The sequence below is a fragment of the Notechis scutatus genome, chromosome 6 (genome assembly GCF_049901735.1).
Source record: "Notechis scutatus isolate UNSWTSFEM ecotype Mainland chromosome 6, rNotScu1.2, whole genome shotgun sequence".
NCBI classification, from domain to species: Eukaryota; Metazoa; Chordata; class Lepidosauria; order Squamata; family Elapidae; genus Notechis; species Notechis scutatus.
Genome location: NC_142014.1, coordinates 63,591,075 through 63,615,961, shown reverse-complemented (window position 1 = coordinate 63,615,961; position 24,887 = coordinate 63,591,075). Strand labels below are relative to the sequence as shown.

Genomic DNA, 24,887 nt, shown 5'->3' with positions numbered 1-24,887 from the left:
TCTACTGACTTGGGATGCTCTCCATTAATAAGAATTGGGTTTTTGCTTGATTTCTGTTCTTGGGGGTGGGGGGTTATCCCGTCTCTTTCAGCTTCTGCTTCCCACTGCCATATTTTCCCCAGTACTTGGAACAGACAACATAGCTTTGGGTTTCTTTAAAACTCCAACTTTTGGATTATTGCTATGTCAAGTTTTTTAACATAATATATTCTTGAATATATTGCAGTAAACAGAATTACAAAATAATAAGCCACAAAATGTACATTTTGCACTAAAAAACATTTGAAGTTGGCAGTGCCAACAGAATGTAACTAACTGTTCATTGTGCAAAAATCATGTTCAGACCTGTTGCAAGAGTATACATTATTTCTGATTTATTATATCTTATTTTTATTAGGAAACAAAATGTCTCAAGAGACTGATTGGAGCCCTTCCAGATAAGGCCAATGGCAGCTTGAGGTCATTGCCAGCTTCCAGCTATTTGTGTACTAGCATGAATACAATTTCTTTCTGTATAATAATCCTCAGGGTTGCAAAACAGGCTCCTTTTAAAAAGATTAACTAAAACAAATGATACAAAATCTAAAACAGCTGAAAACAAAACCTGCTATTAGAAACAGAAGAATACAAGAATCATTTAGGTTAACAGAGCTGGGCTACAAAAATTCCAGCCACTAAATTATTTCTATATTCTGTGCCCTGATCTACTGATTATCTGGATATTTGCGGCCCAATTCTTGTAACTGTAACTGTGAATATATTATCCGTTACTTGCTGATGCTAGTCCTTGGCCTCCGTTTCATAGCTTTAATGTTCCATACTGGGACATTTTTGATGTAATACCAGCGTGATGTAGCGCTCTGACTATAGATTGGGAATGTTGATAGATAGGGCAGTTTTTTGTTGGACCCAAAAACCAAGAATAACATGTGGTGATTCTTCCAAGCCATATTCTTTATTGTTTCCATACCTACAGACAGAAACTTGCCAGACTAAACACTCTATTATCTGCATCTGCCATATACTCTGTGAACTATTAGAGTGGGGCTGTCTTCAGTCTCTTTCTCCTACACATAATATCTGGATTAAGTTGTCCCTTATTCCTCTGGAATGCCCCCTCTCCCTCCTGCCTGGGAATCCAGCCTACTACATATCATCACAGTTTCACTTACTTGCAACCAAGGAAAAGCCAATGCATCCAGAACCAGGTTAACACCAGCATAATGAGTGAGATAGGTAAACTGAATAAGAACCAGGTTCCAAAATTCACTACATCCGAATTTGGGTAATGGCTGTAAAGAAGTTAAAAGAAATGTATTCACAATTTATGTAAAGCCTCCTTGAGCATCACCAATTCACTACCACTCTTATTCTACCTTGGTGTGGAAGAACGTATAATTTTTACAGCAATTCAATTACACTATTTTAAACTTGTTTCATCAGTCCAAGGGAAGAAGATCAAACAGAAGAAAAAAAAGACAAGATAGAAAAAGGTTGAATTCATTGAAAAGGAGAAAATCTTAGTGGTCAAATTAGCAACTAAGTATGCAAATACCAGGAAATGCCTTCTCTCTGATGTAATCATCCACTTAGCTACTATTTATTTATTTATTTATTTATTTATTTATTTATTTATTTGATTTGCCAATTGTTTACAAGATAATAAGTATAAATGTATACATAGTTGTGAATACATGAAATGGTTACATATAAGAAAAATAAAGAATAAGAGAAACAATAGGACAGGGACGTGAGGCACGTTGGTGCGCTTATGCACGCCCCCTACAGACCTCTTAGGAAAGGGGTGAGGTCAATAGTAGACAGTCTAAGGTTAAAGTTTTTGGGGTTTGGGGAAGAAACTACAGAGTCGGGTAGAGTATTCCAGACATTGACCACTCTATTGCTGAAGTCGTATTTCCTGCAATCAAGTTTGGTGCGGTTTACTTTGAGTTTGTATCTATTGTGTGCTCTTGTGTTGTTATGGTTGAAGCTGAAGTATTCATTGACAGGTAGGACATTGCAATGTATGATTTTGTATACCATGCTTAAGTCAGACCGAAGACGGCGTAATTCAAGGTTTTCTAGTTCTAGAATTTCAAGTCTGGTGGCATAAGGTATTCTACAGCGAGTAGAGGAGTGGAGAACTCTTCTTGTGAAATATTTCTGGACTTTCTCAATTGTGCTAATATCAGATACGTAGTGTGGGTTCCAGACTGATGAACTGTATTCGAGTATTGGTCTAGCAAATGTTTTGTATGCTCTGGTTAGTAGTGTGATATTACCAGAGAAAAGCTACGTAGGATTAGGTTAACAACTCTTAATGCCTTTTTGGCTATGTAGTTGCAGTGTGCTCTAGCACTTAGATCATTAGAGGTGAGTATTCCAAGGTCCTTTACAGAGCTTGGGTCATCAACAAGATCTTGACTATTCAGCTTGTATTTTATTTTCTGATTTTTTTTGCCAATATGTAAGACAGAGCATTTATTTGTTGAGATTTGAAGTTGCCATTTGTTTGACCATTCGGATACATAGTCAAGATCTTTTTGTAGGGTAGCAGTATTGTCTGTGGTATTGAACAGCTTTACATCATCAGCGAAGAGAACGCAATTGCTCTTAATATGATCACAGAGGTCGTTTATGTAGAGTATGAAGAGAGTTGGTCCTAGAACACTGCCTTTATTTTATTTATTTATTTATTTGATTTGTCAATTGTTTACAAGATAATAAGTACAAGTGTATACATGGTTGTGAATATATGAAATAGGTACATATAAGAAAAATAAAAAAATAAGAGAAACAATAGGACAGGGACGGTAGGCACGTTGGTGCGCTTATGCACGCCCCCTTGGGGACACCACTATTGACAGGTACTGGATTTGATAGAGACGCTCCCGATTTTGACCATTTGTTGTCTGTTTGACAGGAATGCTTCTATCCAGTTATTCAGTTGTCCAGAGATACCATAGGATTTTATTTTTAGGAGTAGTTTGTCGTGTACCACTGAATCAAAGGCTTTACAGAAGTCTATGTAGATTGCGTCTATTGTTTTGCCCTGGTCGAGTTGTGTCGTCCATATGTTTTGCAGTGTAAGAGTTGCAGATTACAGGATAGTTTTTTCCTGAAACCAAATTGTTTATTGGAGAGTAGGTTATTTGTCTCTAAGTGAAGGATGATGGATTGGTTAATAATTGATTCCATGACTTTACAGGTGGCGCAGCATAAGGAGATTGGCCTGTAGTTTTCAACTAGGCTTGGGTCTCCTTTTTGAAGATGGGGATGACTGTGGCTTGTGACCATAGGTTAGGCAAGGAGCTGGTTCTGAAAGATTTTTCAAAGATTATGCTTAGAGGTTTGGCTATGGCAGTGGATAGCTTTCTTAAGAAGTAGGCACATATTCCATCCGGTCCAATAGATAGAGATGGTTTTAGGTTGCGTGTTGCTTTTTCAACATTGTCTTCTGTGAAATCGATATGTATTAGATCATTGTTGTTATCTGTGGTACGGCTAGGAAATATTGGGCATGATCCATTGCTGTTTACAAATACTGAGCGAAGAATGTGTTAAAGATGTTGGCTTTAATGGTGTCGTCGTTGCAGTCTTTACCATCAGGTCCTAGGGATGGACCTTGAGTCTTTTAGTTTGTTGTTTACAAAATTGTAAAAAGCGCGGTGGAATTGGTGCTTAGAAGGTTTTCCTCTTGTTTAATGTGATAATTGGTGCATTCGGTCTTTATCTGGTGGCATAGATTTTTGTATCGGTTTTTGAAATTGGCAACGTGACCAGATTTGTTTTTCCGCCAGAGTGATCTCTTTTTGGATTGAAGTTTCCTTATTGATATGGGTAATCTGCTTTTTGTTTTGTTTTGGGAGTTGTTGTTGGTACATATAGTTTGATGACTCTTTTGACTTCAAGTAAAAATATGTTATAATGGTCTTCAACGGTATTGCATCCAGTGAATAGAGATTGCCAATCAAGGGATGAGAGATCGTTGTCTATAAGATCATAGTTGCCTTTTTGAAGTTACAATAGGGGATTACATCATTGTGGTGATTTTTGTGTGGATGTATGTTGAGACAAAAGTCGATCATATTGTGGTCACTACTGGAAAAGGGTTCTTTAGATTGTATTCACGTAGATTAGGTTCAAACTGTTGCAGAAGATGAGATCGAGGCAGTTGTTTAGTCTAGTGTTGTTGGTTACTAGTTGTTCCAGTCCCAGATTTGTAATAGCATTGTAGAAGGTTGTGTGTATGATTTCAGTTGTACAATCATTTAGGGTCCAGTTAATATGAGGTAGATTGAAATCACCAAGAAGGATAAAAGGGTATGGGCAGGATGCAGCCCATGTTAGTAATGTATTTAGCTTGTTTACATGTTCGATGTCATAATCAGGTGCTCTGTAACATAGTAAGAATCGAATTGTGATATTTGAGGATAGTTCACAGATGATGGTTTCAGGAAGGGCAAACTCCTGGGTAACTTGGATATTTTTTTAGATGTAAGGATTTTTATAGAATATAGCAACTCCACCTCCTCGACGATTTTCACGATCTGATCTGTAAACATGATAGTCTCTTACTGTGGTAATGGAGTCGGGAGAGATGCATTGAGCCATGTTTCACAGACAAATATAATGTCGAAGTTAGCCATATTTAGGAGGAAGAGAAATTCAGGTATTTTATTCACGAGGCTTCTTGCATTGAGTAGTTTGCAATTAAGGCCGGCAGTAGTTGGAATTGAGGTAGTTGGGGGCGTGCGTGCCTAGTCTTGGGTGATGGTGGATGGGTTGAGGTAGGGTTGTGGTTGAGGGTAAAAGCTGAGTATTGGGTTGAGTGGTTTTACTTTTGATACAGTCAGCATGGTAGTCAATGTACAGGTCCTTCTCTCCATTATCTAGACGGTTTTTGAGTTCGATGCGGAGTGCACGGGAGCGGGCACGTTGCTGTATGGTTAGGTCAGGGCGGCAACGGAGGTTCTTATGGATGGTGTTGGTTTTGGCGAGTGAGTTTATAGTATAAATGAATTTACGTTTGCTTGATTCATTTTGCAAATGACCCTGCAAAGCGTGGGGCCACAGAGCCATCTCTATTTTTGAGCTCTCGGTCAATGCGGGAAATGTCAAGTATTTCATCAGCGGAGATGGTTGATGCTTGATAATTTCTGATGATGTTTCGGACAGTTGTGATGTCATCATTGACATTGATGTCTTCTAGACCAAATAAGATGGCGTTTGGGCGTTTCCGTTCACGCTCAACGGCTTCTCTGATGAGAATTGGGATATCAATATTTGTCTGGGTTGTGTTTTTGTGGATTGGGTTGTGGATTGGATTGTGGTTGATTGGTAGAGATGTGGTTAGTAGCTATTGGATGTTCAGGTTTTTGCGTTGTGTCCTTTTTTTTCAAGGTTGGATATTCTTTCTTTTACGGCGTCCAGGGATGCTACTATGATGTTGAGGGATGTTGTAATGGTTTCGATGGTAGGGGATGTTTCAATGGTTTCAATGGTATCAACTCTTTCAGGCAGATCCAGTTTGGGTCTGCATGATTTGCAGAATATGTGGAAACTCATTGGATGATTTTAGGTATTGAATCATCTGCTCAGGTAATCCCAAGCAGTCATGATGAGTGTATTTTTACACAGAGAACATTTGATGGAATTTTCATTATCCTTTAGATTTTTGTAGCATTTAAGGCATGTGCAGGAGTCTTGTGGTTCATTGGTGGGGATCATCTTCTCTTTAGGTTGTTGGTTTGGCGTAGGATTTTCTTTTTGGCATGGTAGGATTGTTAAAATAGTACGTTGATTGAATTAATTAGAGGAACAATTTTGGGTAATCTATATAGCCAATATTATATCAAACAATCAATTGCAGTAATCTCTCAAGTCAGATAATATTCCTGAGCAACAATCAGCCTGAATAGTTAATTACTCTAATCATTAATCAATTAATTACACTAATCATTAACCACACTGTTCATTTAAATTCACTAGATCAATGATTTTGCTATTCAATTAAATTACATGAATTTTTGATCTTTTAAACTAATCAGTAATCACACTATTTGCACTAAACACTCTAATCACACTAATCAATTAAAACAATAAATCAGTTAAACCATTAATAAAATATTTTATAGAAATTGATTATCTAATCGTTGATATAGCTGATGAGGTAGAAAAGTTGTAAGATTTGAGGTAATGAGGTAGTATTAAGAGTCTGCAAGGAGCAGGTTAATTGTTTAACTGGCAGAGAGGAATTTATCGCTGTTTGAAAAGCAGATCGCTATTACTCTGTAAACAGGAAGTTGTAACACAATGATCCAAGGGTTTTTATCTGAGTGAAGGAAAGATTGAACAGCTCACAGGAAACTATTTGTTTTTGTTTTCCTTGATGAATGAGATGGCCCTCGCCCGCTTGCCTTTGCGCCTCCGGGCTGTTTGTTAGCGCTCTTTCGCGGTCGTGGTAGAAACGCTCGCTTTGTGCCACGGACGAATCTTTGTATCTTTTGAAAGGCCAGCAATCCGCCAAACATTTACTCTAAACTAGTTCTATTCGAGTCTGAGTCCCGAGGCGCCAAGCAGAGATCGCGCCTGCAGTCCTCACTTTCTCTTGGGGAGATGGTTCTGCCGGCCCTTCCCGATCGTTTCCGGCACTTTCACTTTCCCCTCTGGGGCTGTTTCCTTTCCGCGCGGCGATGGGCTCAAGCGCCCGAAGAAATCGCCTCCTTCCGGGAGAAGCAGCAAAGAACTCGGAAGTCCAAGAAATGCAAAATCCCCTCGCTGGGAACCCCTCGCGCTTTTCCTCCCCACGGGTCAGATCGGCTTTTCAGGTGGCCCGCAAATGGAAGCTCTGTCCTCTGCCTTTAGCAACCGGAAAATGGGACTTCTCCAAGAAAGCCTCGGCGAAGAAAGTTTTTCGGAGCGTCTCGGGGCTGCAGAGGCTCTCAAGCGCGCGCTCGCCAGGCCGCCCGCTAGATCCCAGCCGATCGCTCGATCGCCTTACCCAACAAAGGAAGCCCGCTCAAGATGGGATTCCCGGACCGCTCGCTCAGGGTCGGCTGCAAAGGCTTCATGCCAGGCGGCGCCGTTCTGGTGTGAACGCCCGTTCTGGTGTGAACTATGGGAGACTTTTTTATGGAGTCCTGCAGGATTGCAAAACTGCACCTTTCTAGCTTGTCTGTTACATCTTTCCAGCTACATGGATTTGAAAGTTACCTATTCCAGCTAAATCTTATCTGAGTAGCATTAAATTATTGCAATACTGACGAAATGGTTATGAAATGTAACATCTAGTAGCTTTAGAAGAAGCATATATTTAGAAGAAGCATAAGCGCACCAATGTGCCTACCGTCCCTGTCCTATTGTTTCTTTTTTTTCTTATTCGTATCCATTTCATGTATTCATAACCATGTTTATACTTATATCTGTTATCTTATAATCGCTTGACAAATAAATAAATACATAAATAAATAAAAATATCTTTCTTAACACAAACAGTTAAATGACTGATAACTTGAGCTTTCCCCACTTGAACTTTATAGCTAAATAGGCTGATTGGAGAATGTGTTTTCCAGATATGTTTGGTTGGCTGATCCTGTTTAGATACTCTCCCATTATCAGATAAAGTTCTTGAAGCTAGGAAGAACTTAAAAGTTGACCAGCAATTATGCTTAAAAATCACTCTTAGGTCTCACTTCATGTTGGAAAGTTAGAAATAGAGCTATTTTTGTGGGATGGGGCAAATATTATGCATCAGGTCATCTCCCATATTTTCACGTGTCCTGCTGTATTTATGTTAGATAAAATTTGCAATAGTAGTAGAAAGTGACCAGGGTTAAAAAAAACACCATGCTATTTGTTTTGCAATACCACTATCACATTTACTATAGGAGGAAAGTTCCTGTTGGCAATTAGCACTTTTGGATGAATGTCAATTTTAATTGTCAGTTGTGTATGTGTGGGGGCTTAAGAGAAAAATAAGGAGAGAAATTGATTTATTGTTAAATGCTTTCCTGTATTCCCCATTCTTGATAATCTCTCTCTCATGGTTATCCTTTTACCATAAACAAATAGAAATAAGAAAGAGCTAATTCCCACATTCACTAGTTTCATTGTTAGAGTTTATAAGTACATGAATTTTTTTAAAAAAAGTAGATATACCCTCTTTAGTGTAATCAAGAAAGTAGAGTTTGGATGCCCATTTGTCCGGAATGGTATAGGGTCTCCTTGAGCAGTGGGTTGTCTAGAAGATCTCTAAGGTCTCTTCCAACTGTGTTATTCTATATTCTGCAATACTATTCTGTAGATATACTCTCATTAGTATAATCAAGAAAGAAACTATAATATAATCAAGATCAAGAAAAATTATAAAAGAAAGAGCTGAAGTGGCACAGTGGTTAGAATGCAGTACTGCAGGCTACTTCTGCTGACTGCTTGCAATTTGGCAGTTCGAATCTCACCAGACTCAAGGTTGATTCAGCATTCCATCCTTCCAAGGTTGGTAAAATGAGGACCCAGATTGTTGGAGACAATAAGGTGACTCTGTAAATCACTTAGAGCAGGAGTCGCCAACCTTTTGGACCTCCAAACTCATAATTTTAAATCCCAGGGACCACTAACTGGTTCTGTGGGCATAGCCTAATTTGTGGGTGTGGTTTGGTGGTCATGTGACTGGCTGGGCATGGCTTGTATGTAAATATTATAAATATTTATATAAATATTGAATTTTTTATTTAAAAAAGAGCAACTTTTACCCAAAATCAGGCAAAGCAGGCAGGCAAATTGAGTTGCTCACAGAATCACAGATTCATTCAGAAATCTATCTATCTGCCATTGGCTAGCTCAGTCTGTCATATAAAATTTGCTAGCAAGCAAACTCACAAAATTAACTCACAACACACCATGTATGTAAACATTGATTTTTTTATTTTAAAAAAGAGCAACTTTTACCCAAAATCAGGCAAAGCAGGCAAGCAGTTTGAGTTGCTCACAAAATCATTCAGTGATCTATCTATCTGCCATCGGCAAGCTCAGTCTCTCAAATTTAGAACCTTCAGTCCTAAGGGAGGTTCAGCTGTGCTTACAAGCAAAGCCAAAGATCTAAAGAGTAACTAGAAAGCAAGAATTCCAACCATTTCCTGATTCCTAGCTAATCTAAATCTCCCGGCACAACAAAACAGATGATGGTCCGAAAAAGGAAAAAATAACAATTTAGCAGGCAAGTGTGCGGGTAAGGAGTGAGTGGGCGGGGAGGGTTCCCACGGGCCATGTGGGCAGCGCAGCCTGGATTAATTGCTTTGGGGGGGGGGTGCTCTGGGTGTGAGATTTCTCTGCGGCCCACCAAAATTTTCTCACGGCCCACCAGTGGGCCGCGGCCCACCGGTTGGCGACCGCTGACTTAGTGAGGACTATAAAGCATTGTGAAGCTGTATATAAGTCTAAATGCTATTGCTATATTGCAACCAAGACTGCAGGACAACCAGAAAATTTATCTCTCATTCACTGAGGAAAAGAACCAAGCTCAAAGAACACCAAGAACCCATTTGTCAGATATATCCATTCTATACCACTGTGAGTTGTCTAATCAAAGGCTTATACAGCTTCAGGCCTTTTTCAGAATATGATTGCTCACAGCTCTGATGTGATCATAGTTTATGAACAGTAATGCATACATCTAGATTTGGAATGCTACACTCATGAAAATACTACTTAGAACTCTATCAAAGTAAGGAAGAGTATAAAACAGAATAATAATAGAACCCAAATGTTAAGTTTGGAGAATAAGGAGACCAGACATCTGACCAGTGACTTCAACTCTTTAATAATAACAGGAATCAGAATGGAACAGAGCAATGCTATGGGCAGCAGTAACCCTTTATAGGGTTAGCTGCTGCCTTATTAACCAATGAAAATGTGCAACAGGTTCCAACTACTGACCAAGAAGGACAGTCCCAAAAGTGGCCAATCAGGGACTGGTTCTGGCCCAATCCCAAGTTGTTGTATAAGGACCAATCAAGTGTGCAGGTTTTCAACCCTAATTTGCATTTAGGTTATTCACTTTTATTGATTCACAATACTCCTCCCCCTTGGGTTCCGTTTGAGGAGCTGTGATAAAATCCTCAAGATAGGCAGGCCATTTGGTCTGCCTGGATGATTCCGAGGCTCCACCGGGTTTTGTCCAATGTCCGGTTCGGTGGAGCGTTTGGATGACCATTGTTAAGTTCTATTTCGCTGCACAGCGATTCCGTGCTGCATTCACTGTGGTTGTCTCTGCTGCTGCGTGTTTCTTCGAGGTTTTGCAGTTCGTTTCCCCCGTATTAAGTTCCCTGAAGACATCAACTCCCTCCCGCTTCATGTTCCGGTGCTTCGCTGGGCTGTAGGGCTCCCGTTGACCTGCTATTAGTTGTATCAAAGTCAATTCCCTCGATACTCCCTCCCCTTGAGTTGTTGAACCGGGAAGTCATGGCCGCTGGGTGGTAATCTCGATCGGAGTTGATCTATGTGGCGTTTCCACACCTCCCATCATCTGTTAGCAGGCGGTAAGATCTAGGCCCGGTGAGGTGGGTAGCGGTTGCGGGTATCCATAATGGGTCGCGGAAAAGTTTTTGGCAAAGATTAAATCGCCTACCTTAAATTCCCGGCATTTGCTGCTGGAGCGAAAGGTTTTTCTGGTGCGGCGGGGTGGAGCCGGTCAAGGTGCGATCGTATTTTCCGCCCCATAAGAAGTTCAGCGGGTGTTTTGTTGGTCACACTGTGGGTCGTGATGTGCTGCAATAAGAGGATTCGATTGATTTTCTCGTCGATGTTGCCAAATTCCATTTTATGCAGGGTCTTTTCACAAATTGTACCATGCGTTCTGCCGTCCATTCGCCGCAGGGTGCGCGGGCGAGTCAGCGCATGGCGGATGCCCGATCAGCCAGATATTGTTCAAAGGGCAATGCAGTGAACTGCGGGCCGTTGTCCGAGACCAACACGTCCGGAAACCCGTGCGTGGCAAATAGTCTGTTTAATTTATTAATAACTGAGTCGGTTGTAGTCGTGTGCATTCGATGAATCTCGAGCCAGTTAGAATAGGCATTGACAGTAATCAGGAAAGTGTGACCTTTGGTAGGCCCCGCAAAGTCAATATGAATACGGGACCACGGTCCCCTCGGTGTTTCCCATTCGGTTGGGCTTGCTTTCGGTGGGGCGTTGCTGATGTCCTGGCAACGTTGGCGCAGCGACCCAGGCCTCGATTCTTTTGTCGATTCCTGGCCACCAAGCGTAGCTGCGTGCAGTGATTTCATCCGCACAATGCCGGATGTCCCTCATGCAATACCGCCAACACAGTCTGTTGCAATTTGCCAGGGATTACGACTCGATCGCCCCACAAGATACAGCCTTTTTGGGAAAACAGCTCGGTTTGGCGGGCTTTGAAGGCGCCCATTCAGGTGCAATTTGGTCCGTCGGCCACCCCGTTCAACCCAGCGTAGTATGTGTTGCAGAACTGGGTCACGTTTCATTTCAAAAGCAATGTCTCTAGCCGTCAAGGGTGGTGCCTGTAGAGTTTCAATCTGTAGTGTTGAGAGGGTTGGGGCTGGATCCACAACAGTGTCTGGGAGCGGTGTTCTGCTCAATGCATCGGCGTGGAGAATCGATTTCCCGGGCGGTGCTGCAAGGTGTAGTTGTAGGCCACCAGGAATTCAGACCAACGGGTCATTCTGGGGGACAATATATACGAGGTTGGTTTATTACCCGCAATGATCCCCAGTAGCGGTTTATGATCAGTGATTATTGTAAGCCTGCGCCATAAACATATTCGTGAAATCTTTTAACTGCAGCAACAATAGCTAAAGCTTCTTTGTCCAGCTGACTATAATTTCGTTCAGCTTTAGCTAAGGTTCGAAAAAAAAAGCGCGATGGGGGCTTCTGCTCCGTTTGGTAACACGTGGGCCAGAATACCCCAACTCCAAAGGTGATGCATCACACGTGATAGTGAGCGGCAGAGTCTCGTTGTACTGCATAAGTACTGAATCAGAAGTTAGCAATTTCTTTACTTGTTGGAAAGCATGTTGTTCCCGTTGTCCCCAAACCCACGTTGCTTTTTGTCTAATAGTCTATGCAATGGTTCAGCTACTGTTGCTTTGTGGGGTAAAAACACATTATAGAAATTGATAAGTCCAAGGAACAGCCTGTAGGTCTGCCTTGTTCCTAGGAGTGGGTGCCTTTTTAATTGCTCGTAATTTGTCTTGGTGGGATGAATTCCTTGGCTGTCCAGGAGGTATCCCAAAAATTCTACTTTTTCGGTACATAAGTGGCATTTATCTTTTTTTACTCTGAGGCCTGCATTTTGGAATCTTAGTAAAACCTCTCTGAGTCGTTTTTCTAGGATGTCTTTGTTAGGTGCGGCGATGAGTACATCGTCGAAATATGGGACAATGCCTTTTATCCCTTGTAACAACCTTTCCATTAAACTCTGGAAGATTCCAGGGGCGCGCTTACTCAATTGGAGCCGGTTGCATTTAAATGCGCCCCTATGTGTTACGATCGTTTGCGCCTCGGCTGTGGTTGGGTCTACAGGCGATTGTTGATACGCCTGGGCTAAATCTAGTTTGGTGAAAACTTTCCGCCGCCAGAGAATGGAGTAAGTGTTGCACTACCGGTACTGGATAAGCACTTTGCTGCAGTGGTTGGTTTAATGTGGCCCGGTAGTCTCCGCCAAATTCTTAGGGACCCATCAGGCTTGATAGGCGTTACTATCGGGGTTTCCCAACGGGTGTGGTCGGTGGGTTCCAGTACGCCCTGCGCTATCAGCTTATCGAGTTGTTCGTCGATTTTAGGCTTTAAAGCGAAGCGGCACCCAACGCAGCTTAAGGCGGATGGGTGCTATTTCAGGGATTCAAGTTAAGCGAGATTGGGGTCCCCTTATACTTGCCTAGTCCATTCGCGAAAATGTCTTGGAATTCTTGCACGAGTGCTTCCTCCCAATCGACGCTTTCGGCCTTGTGGACTCCGGCTACAGTGATTCCGAGCAGCCTGAACCATTGCAGGCCTAGAAGACTAGGCCTGTCTCGATCCACGACAGTCAGTGGTAGTGCGACGGTGCGGTCCTTGAATGAGACCTGGAATCTGCGGGACCCGGCGGCGGGAATTCGGTTGCCCTGATAGTCTTTGAGTATAACCCTCTGAGGGTTAAGGTCTTGGCGGCGAATCGTTGGAAGGAGCTGTTGGAGCGTTTTCCACGACACCATCAAGAGGAAGATCCTGAGTCTACCTCCATCACGCATAGGTTTGTTTTCGATGGCGACCTTTACTCGGATTTTCCCGGCATCAAGGCATGTAGCGTGGCCTATGGTGATTGTTTGGTGGTCTCTTCCGCTTGGTTTCTTCACGCCTGGTGGAAGTGGTGGACGGCTTGTTTCTGTAGGAGTGGTTCAACTTTTCTCGGTGTGTGCCGAAGAATCGGAAGACTGGAATTCGGCCTGTCGGGGTTTGGAGTTCTGTTTGCTCCTGCAAACCTTTGCGATGTGACCGCGTCTCCCGCAATGGCGGCAAAGTGCGTCAAGGAATTTGCAGCCGGATCGTGGGTGATTTGCTCCACAGCCGGCACACGGTCGAAATGAGTGTTGTGAGGACTGGTCTCTCTCCGTTCGAAGTCGGCTGACCTCTTCCTCATCGCTGTCGGACGGGGGACTCTAGGTCTTCGTGGTGAGTTGATACCGGGTGTCTCTCTGAGCGAGGTGAGGTATCAGTGGCGAGTTTACGTGGCGGTGCGTTGGTGCGGCGCATTTGGGCTGCCGACTTCTTTGTCGCCTCTGCTGCCGAGACTTCTTTAAGGGCATTGGTGAGGCTGATGTCCCCCTTAGCCATAATTTTGCTCTGGATAGCGCCGTCTTCTAGGCCCAGAACCAGGCGGTCCCGGAGAGCTTCTTCTAAATTTGCGAATCCGCAGAGGCCTCCCAGGTTTGGAGGTCCGCGATGTAATCGGCAAGGCTTTCACCTTTCTGTTGGTCCCTCGGTAATATTCGTGTCTTCTGACGAGGGTTGGAAAGTGCAAGTGACTTTGCCATCTTAAACACGGTCGGCCCGCAGTGAGTTAGAAAGATAGCTCTTTTTTCCCGCTGTTGCATTTTTTAGGTTGTTGGTCTCCAGAAACATCTGGAACCTATCCATGTATGACTCCCAGTCTTCGGTTTCTGGGTGAATGGAGGCGGGTGGTACGACACCGCTGGCCATGTTGCCGTTGATGGTGCGTGATCAACCACGTGCTCTGTAGGTTGCTCTGTAGGTTTAGTCAGCTCTTCGGTCTCCGGATCCCATCCTCGTCGCCAGTGTTAAGTTTGGAGAATAAGGAGACCAGACATCTGACCAGTGACTTCAACTCTTTAATAATAACAGGAATCAGAATGGAACAGAGCAATGCTATGGGCAGCAGTAACCCTTTTATAGGGTTAGCTGCTGCCTTATTAACCAATGAAAATGTGCAACAGGTTCCAACTACTGACCAATAAGGACAGTCCCAAAAGTGGCCAATCAGGGACTGGTTCTGGCCCAATCCCAAGTTGTTGTATAAGGACCAATCAAGTGTGCAGGTTTTCAACTCCTAATTTGCATTTAGGTTATTCACTTTTATTGATTCACAACACCAAATATTTATTTCACAGGTTTCTTGGCTCCTCAAGTACTGTCTTATCTTCCATTAAACTCATAGTCTTAGATGTGAACTTTTCTATGTAGATGAGCTTCATTTTGTACTTTCTCACCATTTGCAGAAAAGAATTGGAAGCAATTGTATTGAATCCAATTTTTCCCTCAATGCAAGTTTCCAGATTAAAGCATTGGCAATCAACAACTGCCTAATCTCTCTCTGAACATATCCAGAGCTTGCCAATTTGCTCATCATTGATTCCACTGCCAGACTATTATCTTTCGGATGTTTTCCCTATCATTCAGATGGAATGTGCCATTTTGTAACTTACAGCTATTGTTTTGTCTCCTGTACTTTAAGATAATACACACTGAGAAAAAGAAATCTCAGCCCTTTTCTATGCTGCATTCTTTCTAGTGTGAATGGAGTGGTGCCTAGAGGTGGAGCTCTCGCCTCACAATCAGGAGTCTGTGAGTTCGATCACAGGTAGAGGCAGATATTTCTCCCCCTGGGCACACTGAGAAGATATCTGCTGAACAAAACTCGGCATTGGCAATAGGAAGGGCATCTGGCCATTAAAACAGTCTGCTAGCTCCATTCAGTTGCCCAGGCTCCACCCTACAAGGGATTATGGGGTTGTTAAATGAAGATTCTTTTAAGTGTGAATATATCCCTGTTCAATTTTCTCTTCTTGAGACTAAACACACCTGTTTCCTTAAATTCTCCTTTTAGATATAATTTCCAGATCATTATGTGAATGAAATCACTTTAGCCACTGTGGGAAAAACATCATGCCTGCCTGTTTCCTTAATTTATATTAAATATCTTGTGAAACTAATGGATAAGAAAAAATTATGCCTGGGATCAGGATAAACACATATCTTTTCACATCAGTTTCAGTCAGAGTTTATTAATACTTACTTGTTGAAATATTCTAGGAAGATGAGGTTGGTGGAAGTACCAATGATGGTTGTGAGTCCACCAATAGTTGCTGCATAGGAAATGCTCAGTGAGAGGCATTTGCAGATCATATGATCATGCTTGGATGGATATTGCTGTTTGCTATGTTGGTCCAAATTTTGAGGTTGGGATGGCAGAACAAGGATTTGAGCCTGGGGGGAAAAACATCATTTGTGTCAATTTGTTTGCTTTAAAAATGGAGAAACAAATCTTCATTCTTCTAGACCAACATTCTCCAACCCAGGGTCATGAAGAAATGTTGAGATTGCAATTCTCAGAATTCCTGGTCAGCTGGAAATGTTGCTCTTGCTGCCTCAGAATTCTGATCGCTGAATCCCCAGAAAATTTGCTGAAGGCCAAGTTGGGACAAATTATCATAAAAATATTTCAAACTGAAATCACACAACTGCAATAATATTCATCAATAAAAACAGATTGTAAAACAAATTTACAAGATTTATTTACTAATTGTCAGGAAAAAAAATGATATAAGACTGATGTACAATCTTTTTGTATTTAGAAAAAGGGATGGTCTAGTTCAAATTGTTCCTCAATTGTGCAATCCAGGCTGACATTGTGAACAAATACCATGCCCAACTACCTCACAGATTGGTTATTGTGAGATTAAATTGAAGGAAAACTTCAGGTACTCATACAATGGTGGGATTCAATTTCTTTTACTACTGGTTCTGTGGGTGTGGCTTGGTGGGTGAGGCATGGCTTGGTGGGTGTGGCAGGGGAAGGATACTGTAAAATCTCCATTCCCACCCACCTCCATGAGAAGGATACTGTAAAATCCCCATCCCTCCCCGCTCCTGGGGGAAGGTTATTGCGATATCCATTTCCCTCCCACCCCACTAACCTGCTTTCCAGTACAGGACAACAAAAGAAGACCCAGCCAATCAGCTGGGACTCAGGAGGCAGAGAATAGATGGGGGTGGGACCAGTCAGAGGTTGTATTTGCCTGTTCTCCAAACTACTCAAAATTTCTGCTACCGGTTCTCCAGAACTGGTCAGAATCTCAGAGGAAAGCTGAATCATAAATGTAGTACTGGACAAATAATATACATCACATTGGCTACCATGTCACAGAATACTGGATTAGATAGGTCTTGACTTCAGAATGGGATAATTCTCTGCCAGCACCTCCCTGTTGTCACCTTGCCTGGGACACCTAGTCCTAGCCAACTCTCTGTGGAGACAACTCACCACCACAAGCCTGGACCCTCCAGTCTGGTTTCCAAAGCTTCCAGTCTGGTTTCCAAGACCTCCAGAAAACTTAGCAACTACCCAATGATTCTCTTATTGGAACCCACTTGAACATTTCTTCAAAGAGAAATGTGGAATTTATAGCCCACTAAGTATTAATAAACTATAAATCCCCCAAGGTCTACCAGAGCATGATCAATTAAGAGAGATGCTGGGAGTTTAGTTTATCAACCTCTGGAAGATCTCAAGCATACAGACATGGATTCTACCTATGAGCAGGAAATTGAATATCCTATATAAACTGTCAGTTGTCTTCACTTGTATTTACTACTTCAGTGTGTCCTGCTTGAACTTTTAATGTTTATGCTGTTTTGTTGTTCAAGTTGACTTTTAAAAACTCAGTGAATGCTGTTTCTTTCTTAGTTTTGTGTTATTACATATTTAACAGAGAGACAAGCAACATATCTGATAGAGAGAGAGAAGAGATGAATAGATATATATGATTGCTGTTGTTTTATGAAAGGAAAGGATTTTTTTCCCCCCTTGTTTATGAAGAAAATCTTTAAATACAAAGTTGAAAGCTGAAACTACATCTTGTTCTGGTCTTGCAAACTGGTTACAGCTCATTGAATATGGTCTGATTAGAAACTTTAAAATATGTTTATAAGGCAGTTGATCTAGAGCTACACTGCCTAGTCAATAGACAGCACAATAGCCAACTGCACTAAAACAAGAAATCTAGTTTGCTATAAGAATTAACATCTGGAGATGATTGTCTTAGCATACATAGGAAATTATTGTGGTTAACCATGAATTGCAGCATGGTTGAATCTGATACTTTTTCTGAAGCAGGCCAAATTTAATTCCATTTTTAGCTAGCTGGAGTCATAGTGTATCAATAATAAGCTACGATGTGACTAGCTAATTTCTGAAACTAAATCTTATTGGGTGAAGAGCAACTGACTTAATGTTTGTCTCCAACAAAATAATGTCCTCACCTGGGGTAGATGTTGCCCATTTGTTCTGGAATTCATTGTTCCAATCGTGTTGGCTATCATGTGTACCCCATTCATGTTCTGAGGGACCAGAAATATTTTATTAGAAAACATCACTTTTCATCTTCTTCAATCACTCCCCCCACCCCAAAATAAGTTTTTCTAGGAATATTTCCACATGTTAAATTGTTTGGCAACAAGCTATGGGAACTGAAATTGGCAGCCAGTGCAGTGATCATATACTGATGTTTAAATCTACTGTCACTGAGTAGCAGGTGACTAATAAACAACTGAAGCTTCCAGGTGACCTTCAAAAATAGCTCCATGTAGAATTGAGCTGCAGTTGTCTAGGTGTGAGGTGTTGAGGACACAAATCATTATTATGAGGACTTTATAATTCTGACAGGCTTGTAATTGTTATACAGCCAAAGTAAACCACAGTTTCTATTTGTTGTTCTAGCAAAAGTGATGAGTCTAGGAGGATCCCTAAAGTGAGAACATGCTCCTTTAAAGGGGAGTATAAACCCCAAACCCAGAGTCCAAAGTAGAACTATGGCAGAGTTAAATGTATCACTAACAAATAGAATTTCATCAATGGGAAGCCTTCTCTGCCTTTGGGGCTGCTGCTTAACTCTCAGCTAGTCTTAAAACTTCCTGTCCAGTTTCTGGAACGCTCCTGTATCCAGAAATATGTGAACATCTTGAAGACTATTAGTTGTAATAGGTTTGTGTTTTGTATTGGTGACATGGTCCTGAAACTTTTGCCTATAAATCTCTTCAGTGTTATCTCTTAAAGTTGATGAACTACCTACTTCATGGTGTTGCAATCTCTTGATTCAGCTATTAGCAACTATGTAGACCTCTCCCGGGCAACGTAGAGCTGATACAGTCATTCAGTTTCTTTTTGACCAGCCTCATGTACTAACCACCCACTCAAAAATAGCTAGATGGAATGTCCTCCAACTACGTCCTCTTTATTAGCATTTGCTAATAAAAAGCTTTAACAAAGATTCACTTTCATCTGCTTCTCCAGAGAATCACAGGATTTTAGATGATTTTAAATACATCTGCAACTACAGAATTCTATCCCATCAACCCAATAGCCAAAGAACAATCAGTGTCCATGGAAAGAACAGTCCATCTAGCAACATGAATTATTACATTGTGGATATCCTATTGAAAGACTCAGTCAGATTAATGTTTAACAAGAAAATCCAGTTGCCTCCTGAAAAAGCACCTTTGGAACAACCATGACCTGGATGACTGAGAATCTCTACACACCCATGTATAAAACCTCAAGGATATGGCTGAGACATGGAAAAAGGATTCTAAGAACCGAAACATTTTGAATTACAAATCCAATGTTATCAAGCCATTTTCATGGAAGCAGAAGATTAGTGGAGATAGAGCCTGAATAAGCTTAGAGAATATGAAAGCCAGTGTCCTAAATAGATAATCCTAGAACTGGATAGAACTCTAAAATGAAACCAGATCAGCATTGTAGATATGGATACTAAGTTGATTAATGCAATTTAAGCTTACATTAGCATAGAATATGGAAAGGGCCCTTTAGGTTTCTGAATCTAACCCTTGTTGAGTATAGGACTGCAAATCAAAAACTCTTCAACAGATTATACTAGTGTAGGCTTTCATGGCCGGTAACTGTTGGATAGTATTGGGCTTCAGGGTTTAGTCACTGTTGTGGCCAGAGTGCGTTTCTTGATGTGGCAACTGTACTGGCATCTTCAGAGGTAAAGTGGCCTGCTATGAAGACCACTGAGCAGTGATTGACTGGGTTTACATCTGGGTTTCTGTCAGGACATCTGGATATGAAGACCTGTGGTCTATAGGCCATGGTCATTAAACTCTTATCTTACATTGTCATCCTCAACAGATTATGATGAAGTCTCTGTCTGAACACAATTTTGTATTTCTTTGGATAATGAGTTCAATGATCAAATTGCTATTATTGTGAGAATATTTTTCTAGCATATATCTGAAATTTTAAATTCATGTCCTGTATTCATAGATCATAAAGAAAAGATGTCAATGTTTATTCAGGTGAATAAACTGTACTCCCTTTTGGTTGTCTCTTTTCAAGGTGAAACATTCCTGTGCCTTCCAGTCAGTTGCCATGCAACTTAGTCTCTAGTCCTCCAATCCTCCTCCCCACTCTTCAATGAACCTCTTCCAGCTTGTCTGGATCCTTTTTAAAATGTAGCAACCAGAACTGAACACAATTCTCAAACTGGGGTCAGACCAATATTATTATCTAGGTTACTTTAATGAAATAGGGGCTTGTTATTAACCAAGGAAGCAACGTCTAGAATCATTTTGAGTTACAAGAAAGCTCAGAGTATCCTCATTTTGTAAGACGAATAGGAAATAAAAATGGAGAATGGCTGTTATTCAGTGGTTTTTCAAAGGGGGAAAAATATTCCCACTTCTCCAGAATAAAGACAAATTAGAGATCTTATAAAACATATATGGGCTTCCTGGGTTATTTTATGACATCCGTATCTGACATGGTTCCATTCTATGAGATTGTGTTTTCATCTGTACTCACAAAACCCACAATGTGGCTTAGTTTTGCACAGCAAAGGGGGAGTTGATTGTTCCACCATTATTTTACTACCCTGGGATAGTCCTTATGAATGATGTAGAGCAGGGCTGTCAAACTCCCCGCCCGTGGGCTGGATGCATCATGCGCTGGCCACACCCATGCCCAGTTTAGCTAAGGGGAAGAAAAGTCCCGATATGTCATGTGACGCCATCATGAGGGCATGAGTTTGACACCCCTGATGTAGAGAGTTACTGAAGCACAAATTCATGCTCTAAAAATACCTTGGACTGCATCAGAGAGCTGAAATCAGCAGTTGTAGCACTACAGATAACAAGGGGGAATAAAAAAGGACAAACATTAATAATGAATCATAGATGTGCCATAGCATATACTCCCAGGAAATCATGGTGCTTTGTATCCAATTCTGTTATCCCAGCACTCCTGCAACAAATGATAGACTGAGGCTCAAATTCATGCAAGTGATGTAAGAAGGTCAAATAGGTATTTTGTATGCCTGCCTGGGAGAACAAAAGGTGAGAGCAGAGCAGTTTTGTTTACAGCTTTGTCTCGTCCTTGTTTTCTCCAGCTCACAAAAAAATAAAAATAAAAATGGACAACTGGCTTGGAGAATAGCTGTGCTGTTTGCACCTGTACAATAAGCAGCTGTTACTTCTCACGTCACTGCAGTGCTGGGAGAGAACACTGGGGCTTTATATAAATCTCTTTGTAAATTCACCTTTTAAAAAATTATTCATTTTATAGAGAGGTCATTGGAGATTTGCATCCCAATGTAATTCTGCTTGCTCTAGTTCTAGGTTTAGTTCTGAGCTATGCAGAAGGAATTCAGTATGATGGAAGCATGCTAGAGACAAAAAAAGAAGGGATAATTTCCCTTGGGGTGGGAAATTATCAAGTTGATTCTCTTTTTCGTTGGTGATAATTCTAGTGAAAACTGGGGGGAAGGAGTATCTTAATATTAAATTGATTAAAAACCAAGTATATGCAATGTAACAAAAAGTATGCCTGACTTTATCCTTTAGGGGAACCTTCCTTCCTTCCTTCCTTCCTTCCTTCCTTCCTTCCTTCCTTCCTTCCTTCCTTCCTTCCTTCCTTCCTTCCTTCTTCCCTTTCCTTTCTTCCTTTCTTTCCTTCCTTCCCTTCCTTCCTTCCTTCCTTCCTTCCTTCCTTCCTTCCTTCCTTCCTTCTTCCTTCCTTCCTTCCTTCCTTCCTTCCTTCCTTCCCCTTCCTTCCTTCCTTCTTTCCCCTCCCTCCCTCCCTTCCTTCCTTCGATAAATATTAAAACAACACATGTAATTCTTTCCTCTCTTAAACCTGTTCAATCTCTAAATCTCTCTTGATATAATATCTCATGTTCTGCTCCTGGTATGTTATCTCATTGTGACCTGAAAGGGTTCAAATGTCCATTAGAGCTGGACAGGCTTCATTCTTACTCCTCGTTGATGAAAATGAGCTCCAGGGAGCCTTGGCCATGTTTGTCACCAAGACCTAAAATAAAAGAGACAAGAAAAGGAGGCAGGATAAGGGTTGGTCTCAAGCGTTGCCAAATTATCCCTCAAAGCCTCTGGTCCCCACATGGATCTCAGACGTATTCTCAAAAAATAAAATGATGGTTGAAAATAACTTTTAGAGAGGGCCTATAATATGCTTCCAAAATTCTAAATGTGTCCACTGATCTCCACAAGTTGATTAAAGCTACTAATAAGCTATTGATAACCTTGTCTTCCATGATAATTTAGGAGGATCATGAAAGATCTTTGTAATTGTGGAGCATCGATTTGTTTTCTTCCAATCTGTTTCTAATTTGTGAAACAACTGAAATCAGCTGCTCATTAGATATGCTTCATTTATCTGATTTGCTTCCTCTTATTTGGAAAGCCAGAACTGGACGAAACAACCTCTTCCAGCCAGTTTAGTCCTGTTTATGTATTCAGCTGGGAATTAAAATTGGGCATATAGGTTGACTATATTATTTACTCTGGCCAATTTCCATGTTTTCTGCTGGAAAGCCAAAGAGAAGCTGTGCTTGCCTTTCTTGGAATGCGATTCAAAGTCTTTGCACATTCTGGAGTTTGGTTTGCTAGGCCTCTAGATCAAGGGTCTTCAACCTTGTCAACTTTAAGACTTATGGACTTCAATTCTGGGATTTGAAATCCACAAGTCTTAAAGTTGCTAAAGTTGGAGATCCCTGCTCTAAATCAAATTCAAGCCACCTTCACAACTGGACATTTTCTAAGAAAAGACTTGACAACCTTTTGACTGGCTTGGTATAAGCCTCCTGCCTTGAACAGAGGGCTGGATGAGAAGACCTCTAAATCCCTTCTGGCTCTATGATTCTAAGAAAACTCCCTTTGAGGTTTTTAGGTGAAGGCAGAAGGCATGTGTATGATTTGCCATAGCAACTTGGACTATGCTCATCTCTCTCTGAAAAGCATTAAAAAGGAATGAGGATGATCACATACTTATTGTCTCTTTCTCTTCCCGGATGGTGCTTCCTGCAGTGCCATTCATCTCATGATCTTCCTCAGACTTCACAAGCTCCTGAAGAACTGCCTCTACAATGGGCATCACCATAGCTGTGGTGGATGTGTTGGAAAGCCACATGGATAAGGTAGTGGTGCAACACATAAAGCAAAGAAGCAGCCTAGAGTTTAAGGCAGAAGAATCAATTGGGAGTCAGTTAAAATCTCATTGTCCACATTTTTATAATTTTATATGTCACGATTTTTTCTAGCTTCACCAGATTTAGGTATGTAAAGGCTTCCATAGTTGAGAGCCATTCTGGTATTTTCAAGTGCATTTTAGGTTTTATCTTTTCCAATAGCGATATCAGTGAATTTCTTATATAGCAATTTTGAAAGTATCTATGAATTTTATTTTTCTCATACCAAAGGAAGGCATGCTATCCTAATTGTAAATCATGTCCTTCTAGATATAATATCTGTCATGTCTGAGAGTTATCCATTCTTTTTTTAAAAAAACAAATTTTATTAATTTTACAGACAAACAAAGCATCATTAAACATTAAAGATATTGAACCTCTTTCCATTATAAATTTTACAAGCCAAATAAAACATTGTTTTATACAATACAATTCTAATATATCCCATTTCCACTTAAATATTTTTTTAGCAATTTTCTCATTATTTCTCTTTACTCTTATTCAATTACATTTCTTCTATATTTATCCATTTTATACTCATCATATTCATATTTTCCTCTGCCTTGTTTACAAATATTCCTCTCGCTTTCTCCCAAGGTTTTATTAAATCTCAATCAGACATACACACACAAAACACAAAAACATAAAACTTCTTTTTAAAAAGTAGCTTGGCCCGGATTACCTCTCTTTGTATGGACTTCAATTAAATTCATGTTCAGCTTATATGCCATTACCTATCTTATTACCCTTCTATATCTTTATTATAACTTCTCCCCGCTTTCCACTCTTCTTAATTCTATTTTATTTATTTCATCTTAATTTAAATCATTATATTTATATCTTTTGTCCATTCTTTTCAATTATCCATTTATCTCATTCATATTAAAAAAAAATATTTCTCCTGAAATCACCAATCAAAGTATGATGCCTTTCCATCGCTCCCCTACATTAACATTTAAGGTAACACCTAATTCCCTATCCAATTCTGCTTAGTACATTCTACTTACTAAAATAGTAAATCCACAAAGTAATTAAATATATAATTAAACATTAAATCTCATAGCATTCCAATTATCTATTTCAAAAACAAATACCATAATAATAAGTTCATACAAACATCCACACAATAGTCAATTAAACTCTATACTTAAACTAAATGTTTTAGACATTCCTTTTAATATTTTATTAAATCTTAAAATCTATCATTATTAAACCTTTAATATTTTAATCTTTACTTAAGCCTTATAAAATTCTAATTTTCTGATTCTCATACAAATACTACAATACTGTCATGTACCTTGCAGAAACATTTTAAAACAAAGTTATGCATTATCCATTATCCATAAAAAAAGATTTCTTCTCCACACCTTATTTCATACCTTTTTGGCTTTTTCCCCCCTTCTTCCTTCCTATCTTATCCCATCTGGTCTTTTTACCCCCCTTCGCTCCCCCCCTCTGTTGCATTTCTCTTTTCTTTTGCTTTCTAACAGTATATTGATTTTGCATCTTATTTTTCTCTTTCTTGGATGTTTTTTTTTTAAGTCTTATATCCTTTTTCCTTCCTCTCTTTTTCCCTCCTTTCTTAATCAGCTTTGTAAACTTTGTAGACTCATTAAAGATGGCTTCTTCTTCTTCTTCTTCTTCTTCTTCTTCTTCTTCTTCTTCTTCTTCTTCTTCTTCTTCTTCTTCTTCTTCTTCTTCTTTTTTATCCTCCATTAATTGCTGCGTTTGTTGATAAGTAGCAAGCGCCATTTCTAAAAAGCAAAAAATTTCTCTCACACCGCCTTTACCTTCTTTTTTTATTCTACCATAGTCCTCTCTCAGTTCATCAACAGATAAAGCCATTATAAACCT

The 24,887-nt window shown here is 40.5% G+C and overlaps 1 protein-coding gene across 1 annotated transcript in view; it reads right to left on the bottom strand.

The window, feature by feature from the left end:
* The window catches only part of SLC13A4 (solute carrier family 13 member 4), a 57,147-nt gene that overhangs the window by 11,548 nt on the left and 20,712 nt on the right, over positions 1-24,887 (bottom strand). Inside the window, exons 4-9 of the mRNA XM_026693037.2 lie at positions 22,834-23,015; positions 21,805-21,859; positions 20,635-20,674; positions 17,794-17,871; positions 15,548-15,738; positions 1,173-1,292 (exon numbers count right to left, since the gene is read on the bottom strand). Of these exons, the coding sequence (XP_026548822.2) occupies positions 1,173-1,292; positions 15,548-15,738; positions 17,794-17,871; positions 20,635-20,674; positions 21,805-21,859; positions 22,834-23,015 (666 nt within the window). The remainder of the gene's footprint in view (positions 1-1,172; positions 1,293-15,547; positions 15,739-17,793; positions 17,872-20,634; positions 20,675-21,804; positions 21,860-22,833; positions 23,016-24,887) is intronic.